The sequence below is a fragment of the Boleophthalmus pectinirostris genome, unplaced genomic scaffold (assembly GCF_026225935.1).
Source record: "Boleophthalmus pectinirostris isolate CB_2022bp ecotype Guang Dong unplaced genomic scaffold, ASM2622593v1 HiC_scaffold_7, whole genome shotgun sequence".
In the NCBI taxonomy this organism is placed as follows: domain Eukaryota; kingdom Metazoa; phylum Chordata; class Actinopteri; order Gobiiformes; family Gobiidae; genus Boleophthalmus; species Boleophthalmus pectinirostris.
Window position 1 is genome coordinate 129,373 of NW_026571473.1, and position 27,608 is coordinate 156,980.

Consider the following 27,608-nt stretch of genomic DNA (forward strand, 5'->3'; position numbering starts at 1 on the left):
CAAAAATATAGGCTCTACTTTCTGCGAGCGACTAGGAACCAGACGAATGTGACTCCTGCAGAAGTTTCCTGAACAGTCAGTGCCTCTTTTTGTCTTTTCATATGCCAAATATAAAAATCCTAAATTTCCATCTGTGACACGGCGCTCGGACACAGCTAAGTCCACGTGGAGTTATCTTTGACAAAAGGACATTCAGCAGACAGCAGTGGCTGACCGCAGAACTGTGACCCCGGCTCCTGCACCATGCCTCCGCTGCAATTCTGTGCCAATCTAACGTGGCTGTTTACAGAGATCCCGGAGCTCAGTCAAAGGATCTACGCGGCGGCTGCAGTCGGCTTTCGCGCCGTGGAGGCTGCTTGGCCGTATGAGGAGGATCTGCAGGAACTGAAGAGCGCCCGGGACGCCACGGGAGTGGAGCTGGTGCTTATCAACACTCCTCCAGGTGAGCCGCGGTCCACCTGCTCACACTGACCGCTGCGCAGCGCTCTGTCACGGCTCTGTGTTTCAGGAAACCTTCGGGCCGGAGACCTTGGGCTTGGAGCAGTCCCGGGGAGAGAGCAGGAGTTCAGGCAGGGGCTGGAGCGAGCCATAGAGTACGCGCAAGCTCTGCAGTGTAAAAGGTGGGTCCCAGCCACAGACCTGTTCCTTCTGACTAGTGCCTATCTTCAACTAAACTTATATTACACCTAGCCTGCCCTATTACCAGCCCAGCGTCCAGTCTACGTTTGTTGCACTACTTTTGGGCCACATTTGGTTCTAATGCCACTTTTACATAAAATCTGATCAAATGAGTTTGAAAGCCTAAAGGCAGTGGTGTGGTTTGTGCCCTCAGGATCCACCTGATGGCTGGTCGTGTTCCTCTGGGTTCACACAGAGCTGAGGTGGCCCAGGAGATGGAGAGCATCTTCATCCAGAATCTGGAGTATGCTGCTGATCTGCTCTCCAAGGTAGTCTGCTGGAAATACATACAGAGATTAATTTTATTGGATAACAACAAATAATCCATAAATTATAATTTAGCATCTAAATATTGAGAGGATAGCGGCACAGGAAATACCAGTGGTCTTCAGAAGACACTTGAGACTCGTATTGCTCACAAGTGGCACACTATTGGGAATAAGTTGTGGTTGGCACATGTTATTTTTCTTGCAGAAGGGCATCACAGGTCTGATTGAGCCAATCAACACACGGATCACTGACCCTGCCTACTTCCTGGACTCTCCTCATCATGGTTAGATCTTTTTTTTAATTGCAAACTTTTACATACTAACAAATAGAACACCATTTAGAATATAAGAGTATCTTATTCAAAGAAGTAAAAGTCCTCCAAAAAAGACACCGGAAAGCCAGCGTCTTTTCTGTCCATTAGCCTCAATGATTTGGAGAGAGCTTGAGGTTGTTCCTCAGTCAATTGGTTTGGTTTTGATAAATGATTAAAATATTTAGTTATCAGAATTGTCATTAGACTACCAAATGCCATTTCTTAAAGATGTAAACAGAACCCCCCAGACTGAAGCCAGACTTGAAGATCAACTCTTTGTAGTACAAACACATAATAAAAGAATCCTCATCGCCTGTTCCATAAAAAACACATTTATCTGCTTCATGTGTGTAGAGGAAACTGGAAAGGAAAGATATTTACTTGTAATCTTTTTAATTTGTACCTTCTGCAATTTTAAGAATGTAATCCCTTTAACAAATCTGCTTATTTTAGTGTGTTAGTGTTAGTATGAATTTTAGGACTATTAAGCAAGGATTAAACAATGTGAAGCCGTATGTTGCATTGTATCAATGCATGCTGCGTACAGCCGTATGACTCATGGCTCAGAGTTGTTTAATTCACTTATACCATGGTCCCACAAATTGAAAATAGTTCACTTTGAAATCTGACAGCCTTTTAGTTGTCTGTCGATGTTCAAAGCATTGTTGTTTCTGGATTAGTTAAAGCTTCTCTCTCATTACACTTGTTCATTTGTTTACCTGATGCTATGGTGATGCCTACAGCATAATAATAGAGGACTGTGATTAACTGTTGCCAGAACTACACATCAAAATTATGCATGGTAGTTAGCAGAATTCTCCCTGACCATGATATATGTATACTCTCCCCTCGAACCACCAGGCTGCCAGGAAGCTGGGAATCAGTGTCCCCCCTGAAGAATATTTGAAATTTTCCATTTATTATTATTTATTTATACGCTTGGAGGTGAGAAACACAATTTTGATTCTTCATATGAAACATATGAAGAATTGATAATAAACCTTTTTGAATTTTGAATTTGAATATATAAGAAAATGGAACCTCCGGTGCTCTCTTTAAATCACAAAATTCAATACATTCAATACAAAAGGTACAAGGAGCTATTAACTTGAAAACTACCACTTCATGACATCACATGGTGGAACACAGCATTTTGAGCTTTGGAGATGTAGACAAACTAATAAAGCAGGATTAAACATGTGTGAATGAAATAAAAACACAACTCTGTGCAAAACTGTGCATGTTTTTGACGAAGTAACATATTACATTATTACATTACAATAAATTACATTAGTAAAAGCTCACAAGAGTAAATCTAAAATAATTTAATTAATTGCTCAAGTTTTTATTGTTCAAATACACCTGCTAAAACATGCAGCCTTACTGTGAGTGGGCTTGCCTCTACACAGACCTGACTGCTTATTTAGTACAGTGGTTCCTCAAGTGTGGGTCATGGGACACTGAGCTCAGGGCACATACAATTTTACAATGTACATGTTTTAATCTAAAGCTTCATTGAAAATTATATATATTTTTCATCAGAAACACACAATATACCCCTGGCCCTTGTAGTCTGTTTATTGGGTGTAATTTTATACAATGGGGCTTAAAGAAGTGATAAATTGAGGAGTGTACTAATCTTAATTATTTTATGTTGCAGCTGTGGCCATCTTGGAGAGGGTGGGAAGGCCGAACCTGAAGCTGCAGATGGTGAGCTGCTACTGCTACTGCTGCTGCTACTGCTGCTAACTGCAATTACAACTACTTGCAGGCCAAACCTCCTTGTCAAAGCCTTAGCTTACCACCATTGGGAGTGAATGAATAATGCAAATTTAAAAGTGCTAAATAACAGTTATTTTGTCTGTACTGAAATGGAAGGATGTTCTATGTAGTTCCCTCTGTTTTACTGTATTATACTGTATATTACTGTAAGACATTTGAGGATACCATCTTGCAGTACTTCATCCATCGTCATTATCATACATGCAGTTTTTAGGAGAAGCATCAAGTCTTCTCAAGTCACAGGTCTCAAGTCCAAGTCGAGTCCCAAGTCTTGGTCCATTTTATCAAGTCAAGTCCCAATTCCTAAAAATAGTGACTCAAGTCTGACTCGAGTCCAAGTCATGGCTTGCAAGTCCCCACCTCTGTTATTACTGCTGCTACTAATACCCTTCTCTTACTCCTAATAATTACAACTAATAACAAGTAAATATACGTGGGTTCCTGTGTGTGTTGTAGGATGTGTTCCATTGGCAGATCATGGATGGAAATCTGACACAGAACATCATCAGATACTTCCCTTACATTGGTGAGACGGGCTCAGCATGGCTGCACTTTAACAGTCTAGGGACAGCATTTAAGGGCCCACAGCCTGAAATAAGAAAAAAACAAACTATACTGTGAAATGCAGTCTATTCATTTTATGTAACAGTAATAATAATAATAATTAGTGTTGCACAACACTAAAATTTCTTTCAATTCTTCCTAGTGTGATGTCTACTTCTGTCATTTTCAACATGTTTTTCAACTTTTATGCCAATGAAGAAACCTTTGTGAAGAAAACTATAATTTATGTTTACAACAGGTTTTATCTCCCCAGATGAAGTCAAAATTAGAGAATCATCTAAACCGGTCATACGCATGACTTGTAGACATGTGCATGTGCTGTATGTTTAAAGTGGACTGGCGTATTCCCCTGTAGGCCATATCCAGATTGCACAAGTGCCAGAGCGGAATGAGCCGGACACTCCGGGGGAGCTCAACTACAGCTACCTGTGGGATGTCCTGGAGCGCCAGCACTACCAGGGCTTTGTGGGCTGCGAGTACCGGCCTCTGGGTGAGTCACGTGTCCTCTCTCTTCACTACATGGAGCTGCACATAGATGTGTTCTCCAAATGTGTGCTGCAGATGTGTGCTGACGTGATATGTCCTGTAGGGGGAACCATCACTGGGCTGGGCTGGCTCAAAGAGTACTGGACCCGGAAAGGAGATCAGGAACACTGAGGCCGGTCTCCATTCAGCAGCAGTCAATTAAATGAAAATCACAAAGCTAGCAGTCATAGGACGAATTTGGAGCGGAGTTCCATATTAGGAATAGGAATTGATCCTGGTGCTTTAATTTCCCTGTTTTGTCCAGAAATGATGTAAAATGGGTTTTAAGATCAAAATGACGAGCCTGACAGCAGCAGTTGTAGAGAGAAGTGCAATAGTTTCTCAATACAAAGTGAACTGGAGACGGTTTATGGAGCCCCGGCTCACTTCCTATTTGGAACACAGCGACTAGTGGACTAGCAATGTTCACTTACACTCACAGTCTGTGATAGTATGGATAAAAGGATTAAAAAAATCTTGTAGTCATTTTGAATGGCTTTATTTTATGTAAAAACATCAAATAGTACAGAGCAGTCTGCTATTTTCAAGTCATTTTAATAAAAATATCATCTTGCATCTCATTTGTTTTTAATTTAACTTACTAATGTACTTATGACATCAGAGCAAGTCAAACACAAACCCATCGGGGTTATTTTAATAGATCCATGGGTGCACCCATAGGCTCATTCACATCAACACCAATTGGACCTAACTCATCTCAAACAAGCAAATTGAGTGCTTTAAGCGGCACCCTGTGGCGGTCAGGAGGAAATGGGGGGGGGGAAAAAAGATGAAGTAGACCTGTATTTGTCTCACATTGACTTTGTATTGTTACAAAAGCGTAAGTACTGGTTCAGCTGCAAAAGCAGAGAAATGTTGGACATTGCATAATTTCTCCTTTAGGTCAGAACAAATGCTGTCCTATGCACCATCAGCTCATCTCCCGTCTGACACTGGATCTTGTGACTTTCAGGTCACTGTGTTTTTATGTCTGTCCATTTTAAATAAAGATGTAACCTTTATAGTTTTATAGTTTTTACATTTTCAAATATTAACATTTGTTTTTGGATCCTCAACATACCTTAAGTAAAGGTTTTCTTTATTTGCTTGAAATGTTTTAAAATGTTTTTTTTTAATTCTGTGACAATTGGGCAATTGAGAAGAAAGCAACACATGAACAAGAATCCTCCATCTTTATTTCAGTCTGGTTTATGTACAGAAATATACATGCAACACTCCAGTCTAATATACACAACAGAATGGCTCTGTTGACAAATGTGAACACATTCATGGAAACCATGATGTTGCTCGAACAGAGGCTACACCTAGGCTAGGTCCGAACATCTAGTGCTCAGAGAAGGCACCACTCTCATCTCAGTATGATTAGGCTTATATGCACAAGGCTGTGGGTGCAGACTGGTCAGAAGAAGTCTTCCTATCACATTGTATGGCACTAGTCTGCTGTAGAATACAGAAATATAGAAAGTTGCATTAATATAAAAAGTGCAGAGATGACAGGTGAATATTTACAGTTGGAGTAAAACACTGCGACATTATTTAGACATTATTTGGCATTAGGCGACAACCACCTTGAGAAGAAGAGGAGATATAGAAACACACTGCACAATACAAACTTGCTATTGTTGCTATAGTACCCTTTCAAAATTGACTAAGTCCCTCACATGTTTGTTGTTTGGATGCTTTGTTATATTTTATTTATACATAATGGGATATAAATTAATAAACCCCAAATTATGCAAAATAACCCCAAACATTATCTTAGACCAGACATGCCAAACTCAGGTATGGGGGCCAAATTTGGCCTGCGATATAATTATATTTGGCTCACGAGATCACATCAAATATGTATCAGAGCTGCCCACCGGCTACAGATGGGCTATAGAGACATTATTTAAAATTTTGTTACTATTTTATATTGTGCTTGATCTGGATTCAATGTTTAAGCAAAACTATTATTAAACATTTAGAGAAGGAAAGGTTTAACATTACATATCTCGAAAGAAGAGGAAACATGCAGATGTTGTTGAAATTTTTCAATAAATATTTAGTTTTGGCCTACGAATTAGTCCCAGTTTTTAATTTTGGCCTCTGTGAATTTGAGTTTGACACTCTTGCCTTAGACCTTGAACAGGTCTTAAAGGAACTGTTTGTAAGATTTAGATTTTAAATCCCATAAACCTGACCTATCTGGGGCCACAGATAGTTAGAATACATGACCAGTCTTTTACTGACAAGAATAAAGCAGCCTAACAACTGTTAATTACAAGACAATTATCCACTCAGAAAGCAGAATGAGCCTCACATAAGTCTCTCATTTGGGTTGCCAGTTTCAATGCTGAAATCCACTTGGTTTAAATGTAAAAGGACTTGTCACTTCCTAAACCCCATCCGCCGCTGAATGAACTTTTTAAGACTGACTACAGTTCCTTTATAAACCATAAAGGAACTGAATATAAACGATATGAAATGTCAAAAATGCAGTAGTTTGAAGCAGTAGGATGAGTGCTCGGGGCTGCGTCTCTACAGCAGGCCGCTCCACAGGTTGTAGCAGGCTGTGTTGATGATGGACTCCAGGTGGTGGTACATGTGCACAAGCTGAGGAGGGGGACTGCCTCCAGAGGAGGGCTGAGCAGGCAGAGGCTCCCGGAACACCACTTTGAGACTCTTAACACACAGGGGACACAGGTTATAATGAATAGACCCTTTTGCAAAATATTGAAATTGAAATTTTATATCTGATCCAGATAGGTTCTATAGTGGTCCATGGGCTAGTCTATGTGCTCTAATACTTGTTCCGATACAGCTCAAGATCATTCTAAAGACATTCTGGAAAGGTTCACTTTCCAGTGAATGGGGCTTTTCTTAGTACAGATACCAGCTCAAATTAGTATCTAGTTTCGATACTAGTTTTAGTATTGGTTCGTATCTGATTTTCAATGCTTTTGACAAACACAGTAAACGAAAGTATTCACATTTTCAGAATGGTGAAATGAGGATTATCCATAGAATATTATCAATTATTGTGTGCAGTATTGAAACTCCACAAATGAAATAGGTGGTTCTCACCGTTTTACCAGCCTGAGGGTTCAAAAAGACCAACACGAAGCAGTCGGTGAACTTCTGGTTGAGAACAGCCTAGAACATAAGAACAGGAGGAACATCTGTGAGCTGATTCAAACATATTTACTCACTAATTAGCAGATGGTAGTGGAGAACTGTCCCAGAGCGTCCACTTGGCCATTAGATCCTCCTTCTCAGCAAGGACATACTCCCAAAAACCCAAGCCCTAAATAAAGACTCATTTGTTGTGTTGTACTTATCAAGTGGGTTACAAGCTCTCACCAGATACTGCACGCCATTGTCGTCGAAGTGCCTGCAGCTCTGGGGGAAGCGGCTAAGGAGGACTTTGATGAGGCTCTGGTACCAGGCTGGGCTCATGCTCAAGAAGCACTCCTGTAACACAGAAGCATACACTGAGAAGAGATGACTCTGTTTGAACACTACTGCTCTAAAAGGTCGGCACACTGGACCGGACACAACTAAATACTATAGACCACTCACAAACTGCTCCGGGTGAACACAGCAGACAATCTGAGAGGGCTTTGGTTGTATCAAAAGTACAGAGTGCATATAGTGCGAGTTAATTTAATGAGAGAATAAGAAGTGTCTCACCAGCTGAGGGTCGATGTCCCCCACAGAGCAGCTCTGCACTGCCTCGAGCAGCTCTTCCAGCTCACTGAAGGACAGTTTGGTGAGCTTGAGTTTGTCTAGAGTCACATGCTCTCCGTGGAACAGTCTCCTCCAGAGGTTGTCCCTGCGACAGTGCTCCATGGCCTGTTCCACCGTGCTCTGGATCATCTGCCTCTGAGCCGTGGACACTTCGTTTTGCAGCAGAGGGAACAGAGGCGGCAGAGGAAGCAGCTCTGTGCCTCCAGCCAGAGGATAGAACTCATTGCCATCAGAGAGTGCCTCAGAGACTGCCTGTTCCCAGCTGTCCTGTGGGCCCTCGGCTCTGTCTGAATGTGGGGCCTGTTCAGGCTCCGGCTCCTTATGGATCTGGGGCAGCTTCTTAAAGCGGCGCATGTCTGCAGTGAGACGAGGAAACAGCTCTCTCTGACTAGTCATCAGCACGTAGAACCTCAGCCTGCACACACCAAACACGGACTCAGCTATAGCATGGTCAACCTACAATGTGTGTCTGTGTGTCAGACCTGAGCTGTGTGTATGTGCATTGTATTGACCAGAGCAAGTGTGTGTATGCATACATGCATGAGTGTGTGTTGTACTGACCTAAGCAGGTGCCTCTCTGTGTCTGACTGCTCCTCAAATGGCACAGCATTGTGACACACCACCAGGGACACGTCAAAATCGTCATGATGGTGCAGACCCTCCAGGTCTTTATATGAGCCTGAGCTGAAAGCAGAGCAGAGCGTTTCACTCTCACTCTCACTCTCACTCTCACTCTCACTCTCACTCTCACTCTCACACACACACACACACACACACACACACACACACACACACACACACACACAGGCAGAGAGATGTGTGTGAGAAGACTACCTGGTCCACAGAGCCACCAGGGCGTACTCATGCAGCTCAGGAGGGGCCTTCTTGCTGTCAGAGGACGTGGCTGCTCGGGACATGCGCAGGGGCTTCATGCCATAGGTGCCTGCGTGGTCAGTGATGTAGTTGTAGAGCTGGTGGGCAGGGATGATCCCCGTCGACATGGAGAAGCTTCCTAACAGCACAAACACAAACTTGGATTCCAACAGTACCAGACAATTGTTCACATTTTAAGATTCAGTAATTTCTGATGGTCAATCAAGAGGTCCACATCCAGTTCTCTGTGGGTTAAAAGCATGTTTTACTCACATAGTAAATCTACAGCATGTTTATTGATTTTCTTGTTTTCTTGTACAAACTAAATATTTAGCAGAGTCGAACTTTTTATATTTGTTATTAAACCATAGCAGCTCTTTCACACTGGGCTTTTATAGAAGAAAATGTCATTACTGCCACTGACACTGACAGTGTATATGAACACATGAACATCAGTATCCTGGTTTCGTCATGGTGCATGTATATGCAGTATCCCAGTTTCAGTATCTCAAATAAGGCAGTATCCTGGTTATGAGAAACCTGGATACTGTAGCTGGTATATTCCGATAGTAACTGTGATACTGTGGCATATCCCGAATACTGCCATAACCGGGATATGGCTAATAACCAGGATACTGATGTGCATGTATATGCATACATTCTAAAAACTCAGAATGTTGTGATGTCATCTGCATAACCTTTGTCTGTTTTTCTTTTTTCCTGACTAGATTCTTCATTTCTATTTTTTGATTAATTATTTGGACAAGACATGGCATGCCTATTTACATGACAAGATTACCCTGGAAAACATGGTTGTGCCCAAACTTGGGGATGTCAGGGTGGTGGAAGATGAAGTCGTCCAGGAAGTCTGTGAGCTGGTAACCCTGGCGCAGGGTCATGTGACTGCCCTGAAGGTACTGGTGGCACAGACGCAGGTGAAAGTCATAGCTGAAGGAGTGCACGTGCATCAGGTCCCTCACTTTGTCACACTCCTCAGTGAAGAGCATGGAGAGCTGCAACACAGAAGCACCACAACCAATCACCACAAGCAGTGTCTGAGCCTACACATGCCCCACACTCCTACTAAGACTGCAAGATTCATCGCAATCCAATCAAAATCACTCTTTGAATGGATGCAATTATCAAATGACTTAGGCATTTTCTAAAGAAGACCTACTGTGCTTGTGTCTGCTCTAGTTATAATCTATAACACCCATGGATCATTATACTATAGTTGGTATATTTTAAATTGCAATATTCTTCTAAAACGACATGATAAAAAAAACACATGTCCACCCAATGGGAGATGACATCACCATAAACATTATTACAACAAAGAGCCATGTAGCTGTCAGCACCTCTGACGAATAGTTGAATAGTAAAGATTGCTCAAACATGCACAAATACTACAACTACAACTAACTATGGTTAAGAAAATGCTGAGGGAAACAACTATAACATGGTTAGTCAAGTCAGTTTTACAGGATAGGTCTCCTTTAAAGAACCTGATTTCAAACTTGAGTTTGACTGTTTAGTCCCACCCACTTGATCCTTTCTGCCACTTTGATACAGGCTCTTTCCAGATTGCATATGTGTTGATCTGGTTTATGGGTAATATCTTTTAATTTCAAGTTCAGTATCTTCACTGTCAGTATAAATAAACAAAAGTTGAATTATTATTTCAGTAAGGAAGTGGTGTCACTATTCATCTGATTGTTGTCAATTAAAAGACTTTAAGGCATAAATTTAATATGACAAGTTTGTGGAACCAATCCCAAACAAAAAATATGGTTCAGCATTTGTGGATCGTAAATTTGAAGATGACAATGAAATAACTTGAAACTAAGAAAAGCAATAATAAATAAAAATTTACTGAAAAATAACCAATGAAAATCAGACACTGTTTTTGAATTGTTGTTCAACAGAATTATTTCAAAAAATAAACTAATGAAATTGGCCTGGATAAAAATGATGTTCCCCTAGAAAAGATCGTAAATAATTGGACAATATGGACATGTTAAATTAGGTGTGTCTCTAATCTGCATCACAGGTGTTTTCAAACTTGTCCTCAGTCAGTCTGTCTGTTTAAAGGGGGACGTGTCATTGTGCTGTTTGGAGACATGATGGACACAACACTGAACATGGACCAGAGAAAAAGAAGAAGAGAACTGTGTCAGGAGACTAGAAAGAAAATGATAGACAAACAGGTTAAAGATAAAGACAATAAGACCATCTCCAAGCAGCTTGATGTTCCTGTGATTACAGTTACAAATGTTCTTCAGAAGTTTAAGGTCCACAGGACTGAAGTCAACCTCCCTGGACATGGCTGCAAGAGGAAAATGTGTGACAAATTCAAATGATGGATCATATGAATGGAACCAAAGAGCCCGGAACAACCTCCAAACTAATTAAATGTGAACTTGAAGGGAGAGGTACATCAGTGTCAGTTCACACCATCCATCACTGTTTGAGCCAAAGTGGACTTGATGTGAGGACATCACTGCTGAAAACAAATCATAAAAAAGTGAGACTTTGCCACAGTGTATACTGACAAGCCACAAAGCTTCTGAGAGAATGTCCTTTGGACAGATGAGACAAAACTGGATCTAAGCACACCAAGAAAAGAACACTGTCCCTACTGTGAAGCATGGAGGAGGCTTGGTTTTGTTCTGGGGCTGTTTTGCTGCATCTGGCACAGGGTGTCTTGAATCTGTGCAAGATACAAAGGAATCTAAGAACTATCAAGGTATTTTGAAATGAAATGTGTTGCCTAGTATCAGAAAACTTGGTCTCAGTCATAGGTCATGGTTCGTCCAACAGGATAATGACCCAAAACACAGTTAAAAACACACAAGAATGGTTAAGAACAAAACATCGGACTGTTCTGGAGTGTTCTTCTGTGAGCCCAGATGTGTGAAGAATGCCTCAGTCATCCAGGCAGAATCCACAGCGAGGAGAAAATTCAGTTTGTCGACTGGACCAAAGTTAGTTTGTTTGAAGATGTTTCGCAGCTCATCCAAGCTGCTTCTTCAGTTCTGGTCAGAATGCTGCACAGGTCAATAGGCCGAACTAACAAACAGAAACTGTAAACAAGTGTGTGTGTTAGTTTCAGTTAGTTAGCTCCTCCCTGCAGACAGATATAAGAAGTGTCCACCAGTATTGACCAGAACTGGAGAAGCAGCTTGGATGAGCTGCGAAACGTCTTCAAACAAACTAACTTTGGTCCAGTCGACAAACTGAATTTTCTCCTCGCCATGGATTCTACCTGGACGACTGAGGGAATCTTCACACATCTCAAGAACAGCTACGAGCCAGCTACCGTTGGACTGGTAAGGAAGCTGGAAAAGGGCACTAGAAGATTAGCAGAAAAAATGAATCACTTACGCTTTAACCTTAGGCATCGACAGAAGCAACTGATTCCCAAGGCTTGCAGAAGAAAGCACCAGACCCAGGACATAAGGCAGCCAGGTTAACCCAGCATTACCTGAGGGGAATGCTAAGCCTTAGAATTAGCCATCTCAATTTTGAAATTGAAAAGTTAAAATAAAAATTTGAAATAGAAAATGTACAAAACAGGATAACCGGTTTAGTCCCAAAGGAAATGGGCCAGAAGATTAAGGACTTCATAGTCACAGGACAGTTAAGACACAAAACACAAAACAAAAGCGCGCCACCTAAGGAAATTTACACAACTCCAAAATCAAAACCAAACTAACCCCAGGGATCGAAGTGACAAAAGGAAGGAGGATAAACGGAGCCAACTTGGCCACAAAGAACGCTGGTTGAAAAATCTTTCCAACCGAGAGCTCACAAAGACTGAGAAAGAAGTACTTTCCAAAGGACTGAATTTCTCTGTAACTTCTAACCGCATCCCCACGGTGGACTACATCACAGCAGCAGAATCCGCCATTAGGAACAACAAACTCACAGAGACAGAAGATGGAGACCTTAGACTGAAATTAACGGCTGCACTGAGCAATGCCAAACCTCCTCCCTTCAACATAACATCAGAGGAAAGGAAGGCCATTATTGCTCTTGAGAATGACCGCAGCATCAACATCCTGCCAGCAGACAAAGAGAGATGCACGGTGATTCTTAACGCAACTGATTATGAGGCTAAAGTTAACAACCTGCTCAGTGACACCACTACCTATGAATTACTCAAACGAGACCCCACCAGTGGATATAGAAAGGAGATCATTGACTACTTGCAGAAGTTGGAGAAGGAAGAAGTCATTGGTCGACAGATATATTATAGACTGTATCCTGGTGATTCCATTTCGTGTATCTACGGCCTCCCTAAGATTCACAAACAGGGAGTACCTCTCAGACCCAGTGTTTGTAGCACAGACTCCATCACGTACAATATGGCCAAACACCTGAAGACTATTCTGTCCCCTTTGGTGGGTAATACGGAGCATCATATTGAGAACACAGCCGAATTTGTGAACAAAATCAAACATCTCCAGTTCGACCCGGACGAGACAATGGTTTCCTTTGATGTGACATCTCTTTTCATGTGTATCCCTACATCAGTAGCAGTGGAAGCAGCAAGGAAGAGACTACTGCAGGATACCAAACTAGAAGAGAGAACTAAACTGTCACCGGATCAAATCTGCCAACTGCTGGAAATCTGTTTACATACCACCTACTTCCAATTCAGAGGGAACTTCTACAGACAAATCCACAGCTGTGGGATGGGCTCACCGGTCTCTCCTATCATTGCTAACTTATATATGGAACAATTTGAACAGAGGGCCTTGGCCTCTTATCCAGGAACTCCACCACACATTGGTATCGTTATGGGGATGATAACTTTTCTGAAATCAAAATTCAAGATTTTGAACCATTTACTGCACATATTAATGCTGTAGATCCTAACATCAAATTCACCCATGAAGATGCCAAGAACAACACACTGGCTTTCTTAGATTGTGCAGTAACGACAGGAGAAGACCGACGACTCTAGGTTGAGGTCTTCAGGAAGCCCACACACATGGACCAGTACCTGTTTTTTTGATTCTCACCACCCACTGCAACACAAACTTGGAGTTATTCGGACACTTTAACACAGGGCTCAAGTGGTGCCTATAAGCACAGAGGGAAAGGAGAAAGAAGAACAACATGTACAGAAAGCCCTCTCTGTTTGTGGATATCCAAAATGGGCCTTCAACAAAACCAAGAGAACCAAAAAACAGGACAACAGAGAATCAGAACCCAAGAGAAAGGGGGTAACTATTCCCTACATGGCTGGTGTTTCGGAAAAACTACAGAGGATTTTCAGACAACATGCAATCCCCAGTCTATTTCAAAGGTACAAACACTCCAAGACAGAGACTGGTCCACCCAAAGGACAAAAGACCGAGTCACAAACAAAGCAATGTGGTCTACTCCATTCAGTGCAGTGAAGACTGCAGTGAACGCTACATTGGAGAAACTAAACAGCTACTTCCCAAGAGGATGTACCAACACAGACGAGAAACAGCAGTGGGCCTCAGTCTGCTGTACATCTCCACTTAAAAGCCACGGGCCACTCATTTGAGGACAGTGAGGTACAGATTTTAGCCAGAGAAAAGAATTGGTTTGAGAGGGGAGTGAAAGACGCCATTTTTGTGGATGACTCAGACACCATCTGTCTCCTATTTACAACTCCATCCTCAAACCTAAATCAAAACAAACAAGAGAACAATAGGTGTAGCCAGGTCAGGTCCAGAGGTGTGGAAGCTCCATTATGGCCATGAATTGTTCTGCTAATTAGACTCCACACCCTACACAGGTCAATAACCCGAACTAACAAACAGAAACTGTAAACAAGTAGGTGTGTTAGTTTCAGTTAGTTAGCTACTCCCTGCAGATATAAGGAAGTGTCCACCAGCATTCTGACCAGAACTGAAGAAGCAGCTTGGATGAGCTGCGAAACGTCTTCAAACAAACTAACTTTGGTCCAGTCCACAAACTGAATTTTCTCCTCGCCATGTGAGCCCAGATCTCAATCCTACTGAACATCTGTCAAAGGAGCTGAAACATGCTGTCCGGAGAAGGAACTCTTCAAACCTGAGACAACTAGAGCAGTTTGCCTACGAGAAGTGGTTACTTGTGTAACAAAATATTAAGTTAAGACATCATTTTTGTCCAGGCCAGTTTCATTATTTTGTTTTCTCTAATGATTCTGTTGAAGCACAGGTGAAAAACAATGTTTAATTTACATAGGGCCAGTAAAAATTTATTTATTATTGCTTTTATCAGTTTCAAGTTATTTCAGTGACCATTGTTGATTTTTCTTTCATTGTCAGAGGGGTACCAACAATTTTGAACACGTCTCTATATACAGCCTAGTCCTCCATCTGAAATTATGACATCAAATCAAAAATGTGAATGCGGCCTATATTGGCAAGTCATATTTTCAACCAGTTTACCTTATACAGAATAACAAACAGGTGAAAGTGGGGCGATTGAGATGCAAGGCTCAAAGATGAACAAACAAAACACAGAATGTGAATAAGTCCAAAATCTGTGGATCAGTCGCCATGTTGGTGTTGGTGCTCCACCTCACAAGGGTACAGGAGTGCTTCATGGAATCAGGTTTCAAAGGTTTTCATCTGGACAATATTTGCTAAACAGTAATTCAACATTTTGAGTGTAAACACTGCAATTTCAAGTACTACATGACATCACACAAGACTGCCCTGGTTACAGCCAGGTGTTTCTCATTTCAAATATGGACCCTGTTAGACAATCACACTGTTCCTTATACCCCAGATTGCACCCCTCCTCCCCCATCATCTCTTTTTTGAATCCTCCAGGTACTGCCCAGTTAACCAGCTCTGCTAGTATTTGAAATGCTTGGTTTGGGCAGAGTTTAAGTGAAAGTGTTAATTGTTAGTCGCACTTTAAGCAAATGATGCTTCAATTCTCATATCTCAATTCTGAAAGTACTGGTGTTGTGGTTAAGAATAAGGTTGAAGTAAGAGAAATTTGTCATCTGTCTTTGACCCATCCTTCAAACCAATTACAGTCAAACTGCATGGAATTAAAATACAGTGAAGTTTATTACTATGACATCACAAGATGGAATAGAGGGTTTTCTGTTTGAGAGAAGAACTCCTAAACATGCAGGATTTATGTTTTAAATATGTGTGAATGATACAAAACATCTAGGGTCTGTTTGTGATGAGGAAACAACATTATCATTATAATATACATCAGAAAATAGCATAGCCCATTAAGAACCTGATCAATATCTGACTGGGCCTAATGCCGTTTTGACCAAGGGTTGAGTGGTCGTTTAGTTTCCTCATAGTTCCAACCTTACAGTCACCTGTAAGGCAATGTGGTGCCAGTCAATCTACATTCCTCCCTTTACCTATGGTCATGAGCTTTGGGTAATGAATGAAAGGACAAGATACAAGCGGACAAAATGAGTTTCCTCTGCAGGGTGGCTAGGCGCTCACTCAGAGATAGGGTGAGGAGCTCAGTCACACAGGAGGAACCCGCACTAAAGCCGCTGTTCCTCTACTTCGAGAGGAGCAAGGTGAAGTGGCTTGGGCATATGTTCCGAATGCCTCCCTGTAGGCCTCCCTTGGGAGGTGTCCTGGGCACATCCCACCGGAAGGACCGGAAGACCCAGAACTCACTGGCCTGTGCCAGAGCTAGTGAAGGTGAATGTGGAGAGAGAAGTCGAGCCTTCCTGCTCAGACTGCTGCCTCTGGGACCTGCCCCTGGATAAAGCAGAAGAAAATGGATTGATGGGATGAATGGTAATACAGGATGTGCTCTACTGTGTTTTTGAACTCCATACAACTTCACAAGAATGACTTGGATGATTTCAGTCGTGGAATTGCCAGGCTCTACTGAACAAAAGGTAAAAGGTAGCCGTTAACTTGAACACTACTGCTTCATGACATCAAAAGATGGAACAGAGTATTTTGATCTTTGAAGATGTAGACAGACTCATATTTCAGGATTACTCAGACATGTGTCAGAAATCAGAAAGTCAAGCTCACATGAGTCTCTCATTTGGGTTGCCACTCTCAATGCTGAAATCCAGTTGGTTTAAATCTAAAAGGACTCCAGTCTACTTTTGATGTGAAGTTTTACATTTTACATTTGCAATTACAGAGCACACGGTAACATTCCCATCCGCACATGAAAGGGAAGTAGACCCAAGCACACACGAAATGACATACTAAATATATGATGATTAATTTGATTTTTAAAGCTATTTCACTTCTTTGAGGTATTAACTGCTAACACATAACATATTTAGATCATGTGTTACAATTTATTGTTTCTGAAAATGCTATATCAGCTGAAAACAAAGGCTTAACATGTTTTAAAAGTTTCACTTTAGTTTTTTATGTCCCCCCTGCCTTTACTCCCTGTCTTAAGTCACTCCCCCTTCATATGTGTTATCACAACAATTAGCGTGTATCCTGCTAATGAAACTATTGCACAGGTTTGTCAGGTCAAGTTGCTGTGTACAGTTTGTATCATGTTTTTGTATATTTATGGAGAATTGTCGTGTAGGAGCATGGGGGACGTAGGCTTATGGATGAAGCATTGCACAAAATCATAGTTAACTCTCAGGAGGGTTTGAATAGGGCCGGGGAAACATTGCAAAATTACTCAAACATGCATGGACGACATCTAAAAAATCTTCAGGCATATTTTTAATGAGGGAACAACTTTATAACATGGTAGAAAGCTTAAAAAAATTATGAAGCTACAGATTTTCAGGTGGACAGAAATCCAGGAGATGCATAGAGTCAAAGCATTCAGAAGCAGTTTTCTTGTATTGACATAATCACATGAATACAATGTAACATATTACTACTTCAGTTGGAAGATCATGCACACTAGCCCTCAGAGACAGACTGAGAACAAAGAAAACAGCCAATCACAGAGTCCCAACCCCCAATCCAGCGCATGGCCCCAGTGCCCCACTATCACCACAGAGACCCTCCAAGCTCACTGCATAATGGGAAATGTTGAGAACCCAGTCAGACACAGGACAGACAGAAGCGGACAGCACTGATTACAGCAGGTGGAGATGAGGGCGGGCGGGGCCAGTTTGATTAGAGCCTGCCCAGAGCTGGCACATACCGCACAGTCAGACACAGGCGAGGCATCTGGGTACGGCCGAGTGCGTGGTTTGGTGAGGAGGTTGCCCTAATGGAGCACAAAATTAAACTCGTAACACATGGCAAACTGCTTATTCTGCTGCAGAAGTGCCCCCTTGGTGGTCTGGTGTAAACGTGACTGGATTCTTCTTCTAAAGAAAATGTGGGTGGAGACAGTTTTTACCTGGGAATTGACAGACTGACCCATGGGGATACGGGAGCATTCCAGCGCGTACTGCTTCACACAGAAATAACAGCCCTGGACAAAAAGAGTAAATAGGTATTCCAGAAGTTACCATGGGCACCTCCAGTAAATTCTGTTATAAATGATGGCTGTTGTTTCTGTTACAATTTGATTTGACGTTTTGGTTCTCAAAATTATCATCCAATGAGAGAGTTCACATGAGTTCACTCATGACTCAAATAACAATAATCACAATAACCCAAATAAGAGACTCATGTGAATGTCACAAGAGATTCACATGAGTCTCTTATTTGGGTTGTCAGTTTCAGTGCTGAAATCCAGTTGGAAATTCCGCAGCCAATCATGAATCAGTGCCAGTGCAGCCTCTGCAGCTCAATGAATGAATTCTGGAGGTTTTGAGCTCTCATGTGAAAGCCGCGCAACAGCTCTGTAAACTGTAACAGCACAAGCAAAATACTGTTCGTTTAAGATTTCACTGACAGCTGGATTTAGCCAATCATAGTAATCAGTCACACAAAGTGTGACAGTGACTGACTAGGTGAGAGGAGTAGGTGGAAAAAAATTTGTACGTTTACACCATGAGGAAATGAATATGCCATTTTGCTCAAATCTCAGAAGCTCATAGGGAGAACACAAAACAAAGCAATGCACTGAGTTACCTGGAAAGCCAGTTCCATCAGAACGATTCCCCCAGGCAGCGCCCTCTGCAGGTGGTAATGCGTAGTTGCAGACGGAGAAGTCTAAAAATTGAAATGAAGACAAAAGTGGTCAAGTGCAACAATACTCCTAAGGGCTAGTCTACATGACAAAGTCAGACAAACTGAGATTGGTCCAAAAAAATTAAAGAAATTCCAGCGCATATTGGTTATTCCATGCCAAATCTCCGCCCGACCCTCTCAGATTTCACTGAAAAAATTCTAGGAGGTTCACACACTTTCCAGTAGGAAAAGTGTCAAATTTTTAGCTCCCAACTCCTTATAGTTTTGTCATCAAAAATATTTTGTCAACTCTGCCCTGACCTGTTATGAGCAGAGTTTTCCAAGGAGACACTTTCAGATTTCTGTATTTAAAAACTATTTAAGGTAGGGCCTTAAAATTTTCAAGGGCCAAAAATTTGGCAAATGTACTTGTAGAATCTGGACTTTTACACATGTGGACTGTGGAAAGTGTAATTTCAAAGACAGAGGTTTGATATTGAACCTTCCCACACATGCTGTGTACTTTGTATTTTTAAAACTGACCCTATGTGATGAAAAAACTGACCCTATGTGATGAAAGCTCTACAAGATATTAACTGTTAAAAGTGGGAAAAAATAAATGTGGTGCCATCTTTACCATGTTATACCAAAAAAATGACAGCACCCACCAACATAAAATGGACTGTTATAGAAAGACTAGATGTCTGTTTTTAACATATCCAAAATTTGTCATGGTGTTCTGCCTTATTTTTGCAAAATGAATTTGAAAATGTGGTGTCCACATACATGCAGAGCATTCATGGACTATGAAGGCACTTTCAGAAGCAAAGAAAACACTCTGATTTCATGACACAGAGACTTTTCCTATTGGAAAGTGTGTGTGAACCTCCTAGAATTTTTTCAGTCAAATCTGAGATGGTCAAGAGATCAGAGATTTGGCATGGAATGACCCTTTGGCATTCATCTTTTTCAAATTATTACTTCAATTATGTAACGATATCTGGGGTAAATATTTATCATAGAACACAGCACTACTTGTGACTTGTAACTAAGTAAGAATCCTACTATATCTTCAATGCACAATAAACGCACCTTGGCCTTTATTACGGTTGCTAGGTGAAGGTTATAGAATAATACTTATTAAACTACATTTAAGTGAAAGTAGGCTTTATGTGGCTAGGAAGTTGTCCTAATGACACATGTCCTCTGAGACAGAACAGTTCTGAGACAAATGTCACGTTTGGGTCATTGTGGTAGGTGGGACTGTCCAGGAGGTCTGTGAAGCTCTGGTGTAGAGCTATATTCACATCAGTGGTGTGGCCAATATGATTGCGTCCCCTCTTTGTTTTCAGAGTGTCCCTTCAGTCTTGTGTAAATTAGATGTTTGAGTGTGAGAAAGACCTTAGGGCTGTCCTCGCTCTTCTGTTTGACGTAGGAGAAGGACATCCGCCCCTCTGAGGACGTGGAGCTCAGCATAGCAGCGCGGCTTCTAGCGATACTACAACACAAACCTTCTTAAAGGCATGTCACATAACAAATTTTAGAGTGCAATACACTGCTCAAGTAAATATAGACGATAAACGAAAATACTGAAACCAATCCATAAAGCAAAATTATACCCAAAAAGTATTCTTGATGTACAATATTGGTAAAAATATGAACTGCAATAAGTAAATGACAAGACTGAATTATGAACTCCTATGTCTCATTATAAATACAAACATCTACAGCTCAAATCTTATTGTACAGCAAAAAAATAACCAGAAATTTCCCACTAGTATGATAAATACAGACTCTCAAAAATTATTGTTCCATCTGTTATATAATGAACGATATTATTGTCACAGGCTCCATATTGGGCACTAACCTCCGCGCAGGGGACTGGGGCCGAACCTGCACTAGGATGAAGCCCATGCTCTGCAGGTACTGCACATAGTGCTGAAGAAAGGAGCAGGATACATCCTGGAGCCAGGGTTCGTCCCGCAGGCGGATGGGCAGCATGTCCCCAGAGTCTGTGCTGTAGCTGCGGTCTCGGCCCGATGCACTCGAGTCATTAGAGCGGTGACGCTTCTAACACAGCAGCACAAATGAGCAAAGAACTGTCCCACATACCAGACACCTCAAGGCATTCATTGGTGCTGATTATTATGTTTCTATTTAATAACAAAACCACTGCATGATTTCTTAGTATAACTTGGCAATATCCTCTGTTTCCTCCAACTTTCCCTATTAACAACATTCATTATTCAGTTCACCTGGAATCTGTTCATTGCCATTCACAAGTTGTCCCTCTATCTCACTGGTGAGTGCAACTGTTTCAGGTGCCCTACCGCTGACTGCCCCATTCATGACTGGACCTTAGCTGGCCCTTCTATGCCCTAATCCTTTGCTGTGGACCCAGATCCTCTCAGACAGGAGGCAACCCGTGACAGTTTGCTAGTTTAATGTGAATGTTGGTTCATCGGTCTGGCTGACCAATGACTGTTTCACTGTTTGATTATCAAACTTTCTGTTGGTTAAATCATCACTTTTGTTAAGTACTGCAACCTGTTTGCTGTTGTTTTGTTTTCTATTTTGTGCTATTCAAAAATTTTATTAAATGAGTATTTTTAAATGTATACCTTCACTGGAGAATGGATGACTTGCTCTTCTTGGATGTTTTTGCGAAAAAGTGGGTCAAAGAGCAGAGGAGTAGCACAGTAATGCACCAGTCTAGACGACTGCTTGAGGATCTCCAGATCTGCTGCCTGCGCACACATGGGAACACACCCTTTTAACAAAGTTTATTTTTAGAAGATCTTTTTCCTCCAATCAAAGAACTTTGTGAACACTACAAAAGTACTCTGCCTGGACGAACTACTGTATGTAAGCTCCTTCTCCTAGTCTTACCTGGAGTAAGCTTTACTCCAAGTTATTATTATTCTCACCTTAACAAAAAACATCAGACCCCAATCCTGGACTGGTGGTTGTTGCTCATTTTTCAAATCTGTAGGCCCTAGGCCCAAGGGAAGTTCTGGAGTGCTCAGCTGTTTCCCTGAGGGAGGAGTGAACTGTATATTCTAGTTCTTGTACTCACAGAAATGGGCATGTTACTCTGAGCTGAGCGCTGCTGCCATGTCACAAACAGGTTCTCGATCTTCATCTGCTTCTCCAGCTCTGTAACAAGAACAAAGAACCAACAACCATGTTATATTTATATTATTGTTATCCAGGCCCCTTGCTCCCACCCCAAATGAAACATATTCAACACATTCAGTACATGTATATGGTTCTTTGGCCATACCTAGAGTACCTCCTCACACATCACATCAATTTAAATATTGCTTTTAATATAGTGCACAGTTTAATATAGGATACAGTTTATGTCAAAATGCAGCCAGAGCTGTGGGTCTGACCTCTACGCTCTCCAGCCTTGATATCCAGGAGCTGTCCTCCGTGTCTGGACACCGCATCACCCTCACTCAGTCCGGGAATGGAGCACACGTCACGCAGAGCCTCGTCAAAGGGCAGCAGCTCTGAGGGGAAGTGCAGAGGGGCCAGAATCCGGCCCATGCCCACCAGCCTTCCCTGATCTTTACTAGAGACTGGGGGCATTGCACTTCGGAGTAGAGCATCAGGCTCCATGGAAGGGCTTAGGAATGGGTTTGGTTCCTGCCAAGAGTCACAAAGAAGTGAGGAAAATAGGTTTAGAGATTAGATGAGACTTTTACAATCACAACTACCATTTGAATCCATACAATCAAAGTATGAAGTAAATTCTTCCAGGAGTGACTTTTAGATGACACTGATGCACCAAAATATAGGCCTGGATACTACAGGGTAAATGACAGGACTCCCACAACAAAGCCTAAGACAAAGACATTTGAGAGAGGACAGTCCTAAATGAGGGACATACTGAGTGAGAGACATACTGGGTATGAGACATACTGAGTGAGAGATGTGCTGGGTGAGTTCTGTATGAGGGACAGTCTATATGAGGGACAGGTTTGTATGGGGGGGACAGGCCTGTATGACGGACATGCTGGAGGGTCTGGCAGAGGAGATATTTCAGGCTGATTTGCTGCTCACTTGTCTGCCTTCTGTCCTTTTTGTGGCTCATGAGTTCTCAATAGTACATCTGTGGTTGTGTTTGTTTGACGAGGGACTGACGAGCTCCGGGGCCAGGGCTCCACATGTGTCTATGCAATCCTTGGATCAGTGCACTAATCCAGACTGACATGGCCCACACTGCTCCTGCTGTGAGGCTTCACCCCTGCAGGGCCCTGGTACTTTTGCTAAACTTGATACTGGGGACACACATCCCCAGACCAGACTTTACTCTAGATGTAAAATAAAAAAAACACTAACATGCAGCGCATAGGGACAGATTTGCATAGAGACAATGTAACTGAGGATAATAAAAAATAATTATTGTTAAATATATTAGGCATTGGATTTGAAAAATATCTGGTCTGACTGCATTCAACTCCAGCCAAATGAAGCTAATCCAGGTGTGCACATATAAAGGCTAATTTGGAGCTGAGCTTTTTCACCAGACCCATGTCTGTTCATGTGCTTTTGGATTGCTTGGATGCTGTGAACACATAGAAACCATTTCAGAAGTAGCTAACAGTAGTAAATAACTTACAATCTATTACATTTATTGTGAACTCTCTTATAAAGGCCCCTGATGTCACAGTTTTTCATTTCTCCCACTTGAGCTAATGACTGAAGTAAAATCATATTAACAATTTATAAGACACCACATGAAAGCACCAAAAACCTGTTTTAGGTCTGGCTGCTGCATAGGTGCCAGAGAAGGAGTACCATATTTTCCGCACTTTAAGGCGCGCAGTCGTTTTTGGATAAAATTAAAGGCTTTTAAGCATGCCCTATAGCAGGGGTGCTCACACTTTTTCAGCATGCGAGCTACTTACAAAATGACCAAGTCATAAAGATCTACCTAATACAAAGCCAAGCAAACTGCACTGAAACACTCTGTGCCCCTTTTTGGACCCTCACCCACAGTTTGAGAACCCCTTCTTTAAGAGAACTTCCTCTGGCACTTTCACAAAACTGTGAAAAAATCTGAAGGAAGAAGGTAAGATTTTTAAACCTGTTTTTTAAAGTTCCAAACTGGAGTTTCATTCTTTTCTGGTTTTGCAGTGATATTTACCAGCCTCTGCACGTCTATCAAACCAAACGCACATCGTGACAAACACAGATGCATTTGTGCACTTTTGTTAGGTAAACTTCAGCCAAATGTGCCAGTAGGTCTGTTCTGTAGATCTGCTCTATGCTGTAGACCTGCTTTGTGCCAACACTGGAACACAAATTTAGACTGGTTTTTGCTTCACGTTTGGTCTTGCTCTTCTAATCAGCCGCACTGTGGGAGGGGCTTGTGTTGGCTGTACGCAGGAAGGAGCGAGAGCGTGAAAAGGCGAGGGGCGGCGTGCTGACGTGAGGCAGATGGACAGGTAGAATGTTTAGGAAGTTGAACCTGCCCTGTGATGCACGCTGGTACACGAGGGCACACGCTGTCGCAGACGAGCCGTGCATAGGGAGCGTGTGTGTTTGTGATGTGCCGTAGAGTCTCCGCGGGAGAGAGAGAGAGTGTCAGACCTTGAGTGAGAGACAAGACCGAGTCCAAACGCGAGTCCGAGACGAGACACAGCGATCTACCCACATGACCTTGGCATGACACCAGTGTACGCAGACACTGTGGGCAAGGTGGGTTAAGTGTCTTGCCCAAGGACACAACGACAGCATTCATCTGTGGGAGCTGGAATCACACCAGCCAACCTGTGGGTCAGTGGATCTAACCGCTCAACCTGGATCTGACCGCTAGTGTTACAGGTTGCCTTATGAAACCGTGAGAAACACCTGCTTCACAGTTTGCTATGGAAAATTTCACCAAACCAAGTTCTTTGGGCTAGATAATTCCTTCTATGACTGTGGATGCATGAGCATCCCCCGCTTCCCTTCAGCTCTAACTGGACCCTGGAGCAGACACGACTTTTTCAAAAATTCAGCAGAAAAAAATCTTAAAACTTCTCTCCCACCAAGATTCTCTAAACTAAAATCTAAAAGAAAAGTAGCCATAACCAAAAAGCAATAAAAGACACTGCTGTTTGATCAAATCATCTGAGCTAATAACTTTCTCCACAGAAAGAAGAGAAATGGTGTAAACCGTTCATGCTATGAATATACCAGTGCTGTTTGAATATTATCCAGAGTATCCACAGGTTTGATTACCCAAAATTTAAGACTGTTTTAAGACCTTTTAAAGACCACTTAAATTAAAATTAAGACCAACATCACACCCATTATACAGGCGAAAATACCAGATCCAACCACTACCGTACTATATCTAGAATCTAAGAGCGTGATTTCACGTTGTTATTTTTTTCCTCGCTCCATTTAACATTGCACTGCAGCCCGGTTGAGTATACAAAAAACAGGCAAATGAAATTTAAGACCTTTGTGAAAAAACAAGACTTGGACAACATAATTTAAGACTTTTAAGGCCTTAATTTAAGAACATGATATTTAAGACCTTTTTAAGACTTTTAAGACCCTACGGCTTCCCTGTTATTAATGCTGTTTGAATATTGATTTGCTGATGTGTGAATATCTTTTATTTGTGTAAAACTCTTAATGGTTCATAATGCACATGTAAGAAGAAATTCACAGAACATCCTCCAAAATCCCCACTCAACTTTAGCCAAGTCACACTCATGACTTTAGCTAATTAGTTTAGCCTTCCCCTGCTCAAACTTAAGTGGGTGGTTACAACAAGAAATACAATAGTTTTCACTTACCAGACACCAAAAGTTCACTTCAGATCTTTGACCTGAGAGGACAGAGAAACAGGGAGACACAAAGCAGCTTCCTATCTTCTCTGCTGGACAAATAACATTCCAGAAAGACAATGCCCAAGAAGTTTATTCCACTTTTTGCCCCAAATCTGCCATTTGAGTCCTGCTTTAACTTAGAACTCTTAAATTCCTATCTTTTATATCAATTATCCCCTTTAATAACCCTACAGGGATCTGGTTGGTGCCTTCTCAGGGTCTGACTGAAAGGGAGTACGTGCTTGGAGCCTGAGGGGGAAGGTACATGTTTGGAGTCTAGCTGATGGGGAGTACCTGTTTGGAGTCTGGCTGGTGCACGGGCATGTCGGAGAAGCAGTAGTGGTGGAACAGGCCCATCTTCTGGCTGAGGAGGCAGTGGACCACATGGGCACGGGCATTCTGCCAGTGCACCAGGCGCAACAGCTCCCTGTTCAGTGTGCAGCCCAAGTCCACAGACCAGTTGTAGCTATACAGAGCCACCTGCAGAGGGAGGCACAGTGTCACTCACAGCTAAAGCCACGTAAAGTACAATCAGGATTTTCTCTTACGCCTAAGAACCATTTAACACAGCAAACTTCTTACATGACCTGCCAAAGTACACCGCGTTTCACAAATCGGCTGATTCATGTGGTAAATGGAATACCTTGCTCAGTTAACTTAACTAAGGCATTTTCTAAATATACAGTATGTCTGTACACTTACAGATGTATCATGCTATTCTATTCCATTTTTACCGATTAGTATGTTCAAAAAGGGGACAGAAAATGGGGGCAGCACAAAAAATATTGGAATTCAATACTGATATCTGCCAATACCTATAGATGAATCAGTATGAATATTGGTCAATACCAATACTGGAACAGATATTGCCCATCCCTAGTTTGAGGTGTACTATGTAACTATCCTGGTGGAGGGCCTGCCTGTTCCCATTCAGATCTTATTGCTTTATTGGAATGTTCTACATTAAATAAGACATATTGTACTTGAGTCTGCTAAACAATTATAATCTATGACATCACAACAAAGAGCCGCGTAGTTCTCGGCATCTCCAATGGATAGCTACAGAAGTACACATCACACTACTGAGTAGTAGATTTTTTTCCATTTGTGGAAAAATGGCTACTCAACACTGCCATGTATCACAGACTCAGAAATTAAAATTGCACAATAAAGTAAATTGTAGTGGTGCATATACCAGTGACGGTGAAAATGGGTAGATCTAAGCAATAGCTTCTTAATATTTCATGGCTATCTATTCTGATCGATGAGATAAATTCAGAGGTCATGTGTTGTTGGTTATTTGTGTAACTTGTATTAGAGCAGATAGTGTAAAGACACTACTCAGGTCAGCAGAGGCTCCAATACCTTTTTCTGGGTGATGGTGATGAACAGAAACCTCTGTCGCGGTGCGGCGTCTGTCCCGCTTTTCTCTGGGACGGCCCCCTCACTGTGCTCCAGGGCTTCGAAGTGCTGCAGGCCCTTGTTTACTATAGGAAGGAGAGCATAAACAGATGAGCAACTTAATTATCTTCTCTGTTGGGATGAGCAGTGTAATATATGATGCTCAGAGAGGCCATTACTATAAACCCTTTAAAGTTTTTTTTACAAAAACATTCTGTTATTAGAATGGAGGCAACTGGAGACAAAAGTGACATGCAATGGAATGTCAATGGAGAAGTAGGATTAACCTGAAGAATAGCAATTTCGGAAAATTCAAGTTGGTTTTAGCTAATGAAAATCACTCAAGTAAATGTTAGTGACAGAGTAAAAGGCATTTACAATTACATTTTACATCATATTGTATTTAAAGCAGACTATGCAAAATTAAGATTTTAACCATGTTACCTGGAGTTGTATTCTGCTTAATTTGCACTGGTTTCAGTAATCCTTAGTAAAAAGTCCTTTAGCTCTGAGACTCACCCTTGTTCATATTTTCCCAGGACTGTGATGTCATAGACATAAGCCCTTGTCAGTTTTTAAGTCAAATCCAGGGTTACC

At 41.8% G+C, this 27,608-nt stretch overlaps 2 protein-coding genes across 8 annotated transcripts in view; one reads left to right on the forward strand and one right to left on the reverse strand.

Annotated features, from left to right (window-relative positions):
• On the forward strand, window positions 1–5,181 carry hyi (hydroxypyruvate isomerase). Its single transcript, XM_020934494.2, has 8 exons — window positions 1–442; window positions 509–620; window positions 833–947; window positions 1,153–1,231; window positions 2,922–2,971; window positions 3,500–3,569; window positions 3,963–4,097; window positions 4,197–5,181. The coding sequence occupies exons 1-8, from the start codon at window positions 244–246 to the stop codon at window positions 4,262–4,264; spliced, it is 828 nt and encodes a 275-aa protein (XP_020790153.1). The 5' UTR covers window positions 1–243; the 3' UTR covers window positions 4,265–5,181.
• Window positions 5,182–5,308: 127 nt separating this feature from the next.
• Window positions 5,309–27,608, reverse strand: part of szt2 (SZT2 subunit of KICSTOR complex) — a 145,031-nt gene continuing 122,731 nt past the window's right edge. For 4 of the 7 annotated variants that reach the window (XM_055164894.1, XM_055164892.1, XM_055164891.1 and 1 more), the window contains 17 exons: window positions 26,976–27,097; window positions 25,905–26,090; window positions 22,173–22,428; window positions 21,854–21,933; window positions 21,399–21,524; window positions 20,645–20,847; window positions 20,179–20,275; window positions 18,739–18,819; window positions 18,059–18,133; window positions 17,858–17,923; window positions 9,555–9,768; window positions 8,717–8,894; window positions 8,444–8,566; window positions 7,826–8,297; window positions 7,496–7,606; window positions 7,220–7,288; window positions 5,309–6,817 (listed from right to left, as the gene is read on the reverse strand). In XM_055164894.1, coding sequence (XP_055020869.1) covers window positions 6,674–6,817; window positions 7,220–7,288; window positions 7,496–7,606; window positions 7,826–8,297; window positions 8,444–8,566; window positions 8,717–8,894; window positions 9,555–9,768; window positions 17,858–17,923; window positions 18,059–18,133; window positions 18,739–18,819; window positions 20,179–20,275; window positions 20,645–20,847; window positions 21,399–21,524; window positions 21,854–21,933; window positions 22,173–22,428; window positions 25,905–26,090; window positions 26,976–27,097 — 2,603 coding nt within the window. In that variant the 3' untranslated portion in view covers window positions 5,309–6,673. Of the gene's footprint in view, window positions 6,818–7,219; window positions 7,289–7,495; window positions 7,607–7,825; window positions 8,298–8,443; window positions 8,567–8,716; window positions 8,895–9,554; window positions 9,769–16,207; window positions 16,474–17,857; window positions 17,924–18,058; window positions 18,134–18,738; window positions 18,820–20,178; window positions 20,276–20,644; window positions 20,848–21,398; window positions 21,525–21,853; window positions 21,934–22,172; window positions 22,429–25,904; window positions 26,091–26,975; window positions 27,098–27,608 lie in introns of those variants that run through there. The other 3 variants (XM_055164893.1, XM_055164895.1, XM_055164896.1) reach the window with 3 other exon arrangements.

Coding starts and splice junctions, on each gene's coding strand:
- hyi (XM_020934494.2), top strand. CDS start 244: ATGCCTCCGCTGCAATTCTGTGCCAATCTAACGTGGCTGTTTACAGAG. Junction 1,232..2,921: donor CCTGGACTCTCCTCATCATG/GTTAGATCTTTT, acceptor TTTATGTTGCAG/CTGTGGCCATCTTGGAGAGG. Junction 4,098..4,196: donor CTGCGAGTACCGGCCTCTGG/GTGAGTCACGTG, acceptor TATGTCCTGTAG/GGGGAACCATCACTGGGCTG.